Here is a 9,881-nt window from a genome sequence, read left to right as displayed (position 1 = left end):
AAGACCGGGACTGATGGTTTACCAGAAACAGATTTGCAGTGCTAGAGGGACAAAAATGACAATGCTAGAATAATGCCTTTTTTCTCACTCTTATCTTACTGGTCACTTCATCAACTGCTCTTTTCTGAAACGCTCAGTGTTCTGGCTTTGTGCTTTCACCTCAGTCTCCACTGTCCGTTTTTGAAAGGCAGCTTAAAGCAACGTAACTTACTTCAACAGAGAAACAGGAATTTTCAAGTAGGTGCATCAGTGCTCACCATTCATGTTCATTGACGAGGTTCATCATGGAAAATGGTCATTGGACCTTGTAGAGATGGGGTGGATGCTCGGTCCTTACCAGGCTTGGAAGCTGTAACAACACTTCTCACTAGAAATTTATTCCTGAGAGACCACACGTGATGCAACTGCTGTAGTTTATTGAAGAAACAGGACTTGGCTAATGTGTATGAATTCTGTTTGCTCTTCATTCACATTTGGTATTCATTTTCCAGGACTAGCAGATTTTTAATGGGTTCAGAGACAGCTTTGATGGATGTAGAAAAGGAGATAAGCTGTGTTGGTCTGCACTGAGGAGTCTGGGATCTTGGTGATCTCTGCATCATCAAATCTGTACCAGTTTTTGGTGACCAGGTGCTTGCGGAACGCTGTGTAGTGCCCGTCATCCAGAAGACCAGCATGGTTCTGCAGCAAACAACACAGGCTGTTGAAACAGAAGGCTCGCTCTTTCTCCTTACAGGCAAAGCTAGGAATTGGCAGTCATTTTTTTGTTAGGGAGAAAAGATTCTAACACCCCCCCTCTCCTTTTGGCCTGCAGCAAGAAATATTAGTTCAAACAAATGCTTTAAAACAGTGAACAGGTGATTATGCTTCTCTATTTTGTACTCCCAGTGAGTGATGGAAGAAGAGACCGTTTAGTCAGTGGCTATAGACAGGATCCACGCAGGATCAGCTTGTGACTTAATGCTGAAGAGGCTGAGGAGGCGCCAGCCAGCTGTTGGGCACCAGGAGTGCGTGAGTTTTAGAACTGGGAAGTGGAGGGAAGCAGGAGAGAGAGGTGATAAAGAGGAGAAGTTGGTTGCATAGTGCTACTCACGCACACACACACACACAAATATATATTAAAAAAAACATAAATCGTATTTAAAACCCATGTTACTGGTACATTGTTAGTAAAGCAAAGAGGAACCATGCTCTAACTGCAGCTTTTAAGTGCCTGTTACAGAGATTGCTGTTGCTCTAATCAAGTCCAAACGAACCCAGGCTTCATCTGCTCACCAGGGCAGGGCCTTACAACAAAGTGGGAAAGGCAAAGCTCACCACGCTAGCCCACAGGCTGTACCAGGTGTCCTGGCAGGGAAGGGAGGAAGTGTAAGGAGAGAGATCCAGGTTGCTGAGCGGATAGTAGATGTTAGTCAAGAGTTTCCTTTTTCTCGTGCCTTGCCATTCAAACCTGAAAGAAGATTTTGAACTATTTCAGTAACACTTGGCTTCTTTCTTCTGTTGTGTTTGCTTAACTGGCTTCACTAGAGGAAGGGGAAAACAATGACTGACTGCCCAGCATTTTGAAACAGAAAGGTCTGCATGAATGTTGAGTTCTGTGAGCTGACAGAAGACGCACAAACCCCAGGAGAGGTGTCCAGCAAGACAAGCAAAGGTCTTGCTTCCTGATCCTTCCAACAGAAATGGCAGAAACCAAATCTCTGCCTCGCTGTCACCATGTCCTTGTTATTTGGGCCTGCACTGTTGTCAGCTCTTTTGCGCCAGGCTCTATCCCTTTCCTGCGTACGCTCTGTACCTTTAAACTTCTACAAAGCAGCCAAGGCTGCAGCTGGGGAGCACAAGTTCACGTGAGTGTCTCAAGGGAGGCAGGTGGCAAATGGGAAACTAAATAATAACTTCACAAAACTTAGGTCTGGGAAGGAAAATCATCCCAATTTTCTTTATAGGTGGAACCCTGTCAATATATTTAGCACCTGGCCGCACGTGGCTAGGAAAGTCTGCTTGTCAGGAGCTCTTGCACTGCTCTGTTCAGTAGAGGCAGTGGCTCAGACCTGATCAGGTTAAGGCGTGAGCAAAGATACCAGCTGCCATAATGACAAGCCAAAGGCCCTTTCAGAACTTGAGACCCAAGTCACAAGCTCTCCCACGTGCCACAGGGACTGGTATTCCCAGCAATGTCTGCCCATACAAACCGCTGCGCTAATATCCAGTCAATGACACCTCAGTGGAGTTTTACTTCCCTTCGGAGAAGAGATCCCCAGGGCAGTGAGTGACATTTGCAGTGGCAAGCAGGGCAGAAGACTCTCTGTGAGGTTTCAGGAGTGCAACGTGCATGTTTGATAGCTCTGGTTCCATAACTTCCCGTTTAGCTTCCAGGTCTCAAAAGTCCTAAACCCACCCATTTGTGATTCTTTTTTCTTTTATGCAAATGCCAAGCGATTGTTCTTCATGTCTCACAGACCCCAGGAACTGGCCAGGTCCTACCCCCGTGTACCTTTTCAGGTGAAAAATGATGATCTGCGGTGCCTTGGTTATGGTGCCCTTTACTGCAGCATCTTGTTTAGTTCCACAGCAGAAACAGTGGACTTGGTTGTTCCTAGTCAGTGTGTCCTGCTGGAAGAAGCATCTGAGACAGTCCTGGCAAAGGAAAAAAAAAATAAATCATTTGATAAAACAGAGCTCAACCCCTGAAGAACCTGAGCAAGGTAAGAGAAGGGTTTGCCATATTTTGGAACTCTCTTCCTAATCTTCCTAATTTAAGGGACGGGTGGACGAGGTGCTGAGGGACATGGTTTAGTGTTTGATAGGAATGGTTGGACTCCATGATCCAGTGGGTCTTTTCCAACCTGGTGATTCTATGATTCTATGATAATCAAAGCATAATATAACAAGGCTGACATTACAAATACACTTGGAACAATGAAACATCGGCTTCTTTTTTCCCCTCAAAAAAGAGAAAATACTTTAATGAATGCAAATGACCAATCTTAGTATCCCTCATCCCATGGCAACTCGGGAGTGTTGTTCCCATAACCTTGCCAGCTTCTGTGCTTCAGAAACCAGTACACAGCCCCACTTCTCTCAGGCCCAGCTCAGTGACTCTTCAGTAGCACCCAGGAAACCAAAGTACCTAAAAGCCCGTATCGTCTTTGCAATGACACATAGTGAGTCTAAGCCACCTACTCCATACGAAGCAGAAACCAGCAGGAATGTGCTGGAAGCTGTACCTGCAGGGAACAGGCTTTCTTGGAAGGGATGGGCAGGGAGAGAACAGTGAAGCTCTCAGGTCTGTGGATGGTGGTCTCGCACTTCAGACACGTGATATTGTAACTGAGTTGTCCTTCAAACAACTGTGTGATAATTGATGTTTCACTGACGTTCCCTCTGCTCGCTTCTGCCTCAGCTCCATATCTTCTTTTGCTTGACTACACAGAAAGAAAAAAGAATTAATGAAATGCGAGTAATCAGCTGTTCCAGACGTGCCTTCACTGGCTTGTAATGGTCACTGCCTGACACCTCTGTTAGTCTGGCCACAGAACTGAGCTCCAAAATGCTGCTACATTACTTGATTCCTACAGACTGAGTTAGCTAAATTCCTGTTTGGAGAGAAATTAAACAAAAATAGGATATTCTGGACATTAGACAGGAGTGATTTAATTGCTAGAGAAGCTCTTTCTCAGTGGGTCTGAAGAAGAGAAAGGCAAACACGGGGGAGGTGGTTGAGTCACCTTCCCTGGAGGTGTTTAAGGGACGGGTGGACAAGGTGCTGGGGGACATGGTTTAGTGATTGATAGGAATGGTTGGACTCAACGATCCATCAGGTCCTTTCCAACCTAGTGGTTCTGTGACACAGTGGATGAAGATTTCAGGCAGATGAAAAAGGGGAAGAACGTAAGGTATAGAAGGAGCAAGGAGAGGGAGAGGTGATGATAACAGCGCTACAGCCAGCATTACCACTTAAAGGCTGCAATTTGATGTTCCATTAGACAAGACACAAGTAAATTACCATGTACATTGGTATGAAAGGAAGAAAAGGGCAGTTTTTAGCAGCCACATCATGTAGCTCGGAAGAGGAAGATAGGCAGTTGTTACACGGAATGCTAAATGATGAAATGCACAGAGGAAACAGCCACTGTCCCCAGAAGAGCAGAGCTGTGCGCTAACCTTTATGAAAGCTTCATGGAGCTCATTCAGCACACAGATGAGAAACTCCTGTGCATCCTCCTGCGTGCTGTTGCTGAAAGTTGGGTACCGCCTTGCAAGGGCTGAATGAAAACCCGCCGGTGAAACACAGTCAGACTCTCCACACCATAAACTGCACATCAAGGACCCAAAGGCCGTCAAAGACTCATCGTTGTCCCTTTGAAAATAGAAACATAAATCTCAGGTAATGTACAAAAAGATGGTGGCTCTACCTTCAAGTGGGAGCATAATATATGTATTTAGAAAATGTACGCGGGTACGGTACCATCTGACAACCTGACGTTTGGTTTGAGGGACTCTGCAGGTACTAGAAAGTAATAGAAACCATCATTGAGACAGCTCAGTAGCTCTAATTACCATCAAAATGAAAAAAGAAGCATAGTGCTTAAGTTACCCAGCAAGGAAATTATTTGGGGTCTCGGAGGAAGGAGAAGGGAAGGAGGCTACCAGCTCATGGCCAATTTGACTGTGACTGCCTGGTGAGGAGCTGGCGGCCTTGGACATTCTCATGACAACTCCTGTATTTTGGAAGGCAAATGGCAGTGCCAGGAGGAAAAATGTAAGTAGTGTGAATAAATCAGCTTACTGTTGTATGTCTGCTTTGTACTTGTCCGAGAGGAAATACTCCAGGAGCGGTGGCACGCTGCACAGGCACTGCAGGATTGCGTTCATGTAGCATGTATTGCCCAGATTCATCAGGCCAGTGAGCCCTGGGCACTGGCTGGTCATCTTCTCCATCAGTTCCTTGCCAGAACACATAATTCCTCCCAAGATAACGGAGTCACACTTCCAGCTATGAGGAAAAAAAAAACACAGCAATGGAAATCTAAAACGCTGCAGTGCTTCTTGTATTGTGATTTTTTAGGAAGCTGTGCTGTCTTGAGGAGATGTTCCCTGCTGGATCAGGATTTTCTTTATAAGTCACGTTCACATTTACTTTCATCAAGCTAATACAGCAGGAAAGGCTCTCTGTCTCCCACACTGAGCTCCTCCCACTACAATGAGATGCATCATTGAAAGGTGTTATTTAAATACCTGGGGTTTAGAGTTATTTCTAAAATTCCATTCAGTCTTTGATTCCACACACAATTACTCAAAACCCAGAACCAGCAGTAAATAGCTACTTTAAGCACTTCTCCCTCCTGAACACCCATTTGATTTCATCTCTGCAGTGGTCTCATACTTAGAAATTTTCTAAACCCATAGGTTGCAGTCCAGATGCTAACATTTTCCATAAAATATTACTTAATTCACATTAAGAAAAAGTGAGTATGTTAGTTTTCTTACTGCCCCGCTCCATTTGGACCAAACTGTCCCCAGTTAGGCAGTAAAGAGTTCTGAACACAGACCCCGCACAGCCCAGCCATCCTCCCGGGTGGTGCCTTTCTTTAATTTTTTAAAGGCCGCTGTTTTATTCTGATGCAGGAGAAGGGAAAATTCTGAAACCTCAACAATCTTTGTAGCTCAACACCACCTGCTCAAGTCCCCATTTCTAAAGCAACCGCAGCCAATGCCCATTTTCTATCATCTAACAGCTATAAAAAAATACAGAGCTGTTTCCTTTTAAACTGCAGTAACAGCAGACCCAACACCTCCAAGCAGCTCTACGTATAAAGCAGTTTCCTATAAAAAAAACCTTAATTTCATCTTTTACAGGCATCTCCGTGAAACCTCGACTCAGAAGAGAAAACATGTTTGGACCACTGGGTATGGAAGGCGGCTTGAAGCCAACGGCAGCCTCACAGAGAGCCTGTGCTTGCCCCATCCCCGGGAGGCTGCCTCTCGCCCTCCTCGTTTCCTTACACCATCACCTCTTCTGTCCTGTTTCATGGCATCACTAGCATGGTTCTGCATGTCCCCTTCCGTCTCCCGGGCTCCCGTCGCCCCAGTGCTTTGTGATGCTGTTCAGGGGAAGGTGCCCCACACATCCCAACCCACCTCTGTCTCCTTCCCACCTGCCACCCAAAACCTCTGGCAGAGATAAGGGTGGAACTGCCTCAAAACATCTTGCTGAATCCATTTATTGGGGTTTACAAAGTTTTCATGGGGGGAAGAAAGGCTAGTGGCAGAGGAGAGTCCTTGTAATCAGCTAATGAGGCAGTGTGGTTGATTTCTGTATTTCACAGAATCACTAGGCTGGAAATGACCTCTTGGATCAAGTCCAACCATTCCTATCTGCCACTAAACCACGTCCCTGAGCACCTCGACTACCCATCTTCTAAATACCTCCAGAGCAGCACGTTTTCCCTGCTTCACATACATTCTGAGAAGTAACAGGTCTCCACAGAAGAGGCCTAGAAAGCCATCAAAATAATCCCTAATTACATTCCTCGTTAAACTTCAAACAAAGGCTGTCCCCAGCGCTCTCTGGAGAGCTTCTCTGCTGCCACTGTGGATCGCTCAAAGTGAGATTTAAACCCATCACCCTGCCCTGCCCAGCTAATCTGATCCACAACACGTTTGTAAATGGAACTCTGATATTGTACACACTTTATCAAGAGCTTCAAATGTTTTAAAATCTAAATTATAATCCCATGGGTTAGACCTAAAACTTTAAACAAATGCCTGAATCTGTACCAATACATAAGAGTGCATTCACAGGGCTTTTTTCTGCCCTGAAGTATTTAATTAAGTTTCGCTGGTGAATCTCAACAAGCTAGGAACTCAATTCTGCCTCTTTCTGCAAATGTATTCAGTTCAAATATGCAAAGTATGAGGTTGAAATGAGACGCATTTTCCCCCACGGGGCTGTGATTGTACCTGGAAGAACTTGGTCGAAGGGCTAAAGGTAAAATGCAGAATAAGGAGAGGTTGCAGATCCATGGAAAGGCTGCAGAGCAACTGCGGTGGCTTGGTTTGCTTCAGACAATAGAAATACACCAGATATGATATGCAGAGTATTTCTGAACTCTTATTCTTATCTCTGTGCAGGTACCAACCAAAGCCTGTGGCAGATCTCTAGTCTGTACAGAAGTGTAGGGGTTCAGCAAATTCTTTGAAAGCCTCTTCTGGTGGAGCCTTCATTGTCATTTCTGTGACAGCAGCTCCAATGTTTCTGTGATTCCAAGGCCCCTTGCTTATCCTTACAGACCTTCAGAAGTAAAAAAGCATGAATGAACTTCTAATAATATACACTAACACAAAATAAAATTCAAATGGGAATTAGGGCAGTTGCAACATGGGAGAAAGTAATAAGAAAGGACAAGAACAGTAAGGAATTAATTTTTCTCTATTGTAATTTAGCTTCAATTAAATAAATTGTATTCAAATAAATTCAAATAAATTGTATTCAATGAGATGACGCTCCATCCTGATTTTATCACGTTTTTGACAGAAACAGACAGAAAGTATCTGTTCCTGGTTTGGAGTACAGGGTACACTTCCAGCAGCTTGTGTTCCTCTCCTGGTTAATACATTTTTGATGCTTTGTCTGATTCCCCTCAGCGTCTCTTTTCTCCTTCATTCTAACAGCTTTGCCAGTCTAAACAAACCAAGAAAAGTCAAAATCAAAATCGTAATATTTTGATGATGGGATGTACAGTGTCCCATTTTGTCAGGATAAGAAAGGGCTAGCGAGGCTTTCTGGCTTTGGGCCACCAGCTTACCTGTCATGCAGTTACAAATACTCCTACTGAATGCCCTGGGTGCTTCCAAAACTCATCTATCTATGTTCCTGGTTGCTCCTGGCACGTTTTTCCTGCCCCGGTCTCTCATACGACTGGCAGATGCGATTCACGCAGCCCACCCTGGTTCCTGCTCTACATGGCTGCTCCCTTCCCGCCACGGTTCCAGCTCAGGTGACATCCCTCCCCAGGCAAGCAGAACAGGAGCCAGAAGGTATCAGTTATTAACTCTTCTTTAGAACAAAACCCATACATTTCTACCATGGACTTAACGGAAGGACATACCGGCTGATAATGGTCTGGGATGCAGGAAGTCAGATGTTCCATGCAAACTTAGGAAAAGGCTGAGCTATGGCAGAGGCTGAGGAACAACCACAAAGATCCGAGTCAAAGAAACAAAACTCCAGCAAATTTCTGCAACAGATCTGCTCAGTTGCAAGGGTGTGAGGGACAATGAAGCTTCCTCCTGCTTCACATCACCCTCCACAGGGAGCTCCTGTCAGTAGTTAACGGCATTTGCTTATTCCCACCTTTTGTAGAATCCAAATCAAGACCTTCATTTAGTATTTCAACACAACAAGATGTACAAATCCCTGAGTTGCAAACTCAGGGGCTCAAATTAACTTTGCATTACTCACCACAAAACGGATTACTTGCAAGTAAAAGTGTTAATTGTAAAAAGAAAGATGAAATAACCCCAAGTCTTTTCAGAAGCATTGTTATATTTTTTAATTTTTTTTTTCCAATTAACCTTTTAGGAATATTCAGGATGAACATTACTACCAAGTTTTCAGCTGTAGTGTTCTCCCCACTCCAAATTCTTGCGGTGTTAAGTGTTGTGGCATTAAGTGAGATGCAATCACAAAGAATGTAAGTGTATGAAGGAAATCACTACCACAGGCTTAAAAGCCAAATCCTTCCTTTTCCCAATCACACAGCTGCTCAGTTGCAGCTAGGAAACCAGCTTCCCCGGAGAATCACCTTTGCATCTCCTGCCACAATGTACTCGGGACTGGTTTTCTCTTAAATGTTTCAACACCTAAACACTGCAAGAAAGCTATTAATACTGAATTTGCTGGATTAATTAGAAGATTAAATTAGCACACTTGTATATTCAAGGTTTTGCATAAAGAAATATTGGCCCTGGAGGAAATTAAAGTGCATTTTAAAATAGAAGTTACATAAACAACCAACACTAAACTGGATATTTTATACCTGTAGATTAATCTGTTATTCATTGTTTTTTCTTCTAATGAAAATATTCTGAAGATAGTGGAGGGAATCAAAACTACCTGTCAGGGAAAATAGGTTAGCTTGCCTATTTCTCTGTATGAGATATTCTTTACATACCTTTTTAGTATGCAAGCCTGAAGCATTTCAAATTCTTAATCAAAAATACTTAGAAAAAGTTTCAATTAGTATTCCAGTCTCTGCAAACTAGGCTCTAACAGGGCACACCGATATTTGGGTTTGGATAGTTAACAGAAGTTACAGTGCTACTTCTATTTTCCTCCTCTTCAATGATCTAAACAGAATTTAAAAGCTGAAGGATCACTACTCTTCTCTATTCACAAAGCACTTCGAGAGCGAGAAGTTGTTTGCACAGGGAGTGACACAGGATGTCCTCAACCAAATTAAATTACGTGGGGTCATCGTCACGATCCTATACCCTGGAACAACAGAACATGGTATTATCCTAACACAGTCAGGCTACTTCTTCAAACCATTTTTCTTTGCCAACACACCTCTCTGATGCCTTCCCTGAAGGCTACTTGCATGATTTTTTTCTGGTCATATGAAGGAAAAGGTAATTTGTGAACACTGACATTTTCCACCTGCTCAGTTTACACATTGGCTTCTCCTACAACTCTCGCTGTCAGTCACCGTGAGATAGTGCTCATGCCAGGAAGATGTACAGAAATATGGAGCATTAGCCACTTCAAGTCTTACATACATTCCCCAACCCTCTTTGTCCTTTTTGGTCTTGGAAAGGTATCAGGCCCAAGTCACTGCGACATTGTGCAGAGGGAACACTCTCTGCCATCACATGAAAGT

At 43.9% G+C, this 9,881-nt stretch overlaps 1 protein-coding gene across 1 annotated transcript; it reads right to left on the bottom strand.

The window, feature by feature from the left end:
• Nucleotides 1-434: 434 nt before the first annotated feature.
• Nucleotides 435-7,020, bottom strand: USP50 (ubiquitin specific peptidase 50). Its single transcript, XM_069866722.1, has 7 exons — nt 6,964-7,020; nt 4,790-4,996; nt 4,165-4,360; nt 3,228-3,425; nt 2,495-2,637; nt 1,318-1,450; nt 435-681 (listed from the first exon to the last, which is right to left on the bottom strand). The coding sequence occupies exons 2-7, from the start codon at nt 4,960-4,962 to the stop codon at nt 514-516; spliced, it is 1,011 nt and encodes a 336-aa protein (XP_069722823.1). The 5' UTR covers nt 4,963-4,996; nt 6,964-7,020; the 3' UTR covers nt 435-513.
• Between the last annotated feature and the right edge of the window lie 2,861 nt (nt 7,021-9,881).

The sequence above is a fragment of the Phaenicophaeus curvirostris genome, chromosome 12, assembly GCF_032191515.1.
Source record: "Phaenicophaeus curvirostris isolate KB17595 chromosome 12, BPBGC_Pcur_1.0, whole genome shotgun sequence".
NCBI classification, from domain to species: Eukaryota; Metazoa; Chordata; class Aves; order Cuculiformes; family Cuculidae; genus Phaenicophaeus; species Phaenicophaeus curvirostris.
The sequence above is the reverse complement of the archived record's forward strand: the minus strand, read 5'-3'. Positions and strand labels throughout refer to the sequence as shown.

Excerpts from the sequence above, each read along its gene's own strand:
- USP50 (XM_069866722.1), bottom strand. The coding sequence starts at position 4,962 with ATGTGTTCTGGCAAGGAACTGATGGAGAAGATGACCAGCCAGTGCCCA. Across the intron at positions 4,361-4,789 it reads TACAAAGCAGACATACAACA|GGACAACGATGAGTCTTTGA; the intron begins GTAAGCTGATTT and ends CTATTTTCAAAG. Across the intron at positions 1,451-2,494 it reads ATCATTTTTCACCTGAAAAG|GTTTGAATGGCAAGGCACGA; the intron begins GTACACGGGGGT and ends ATCTTCTTTCAG.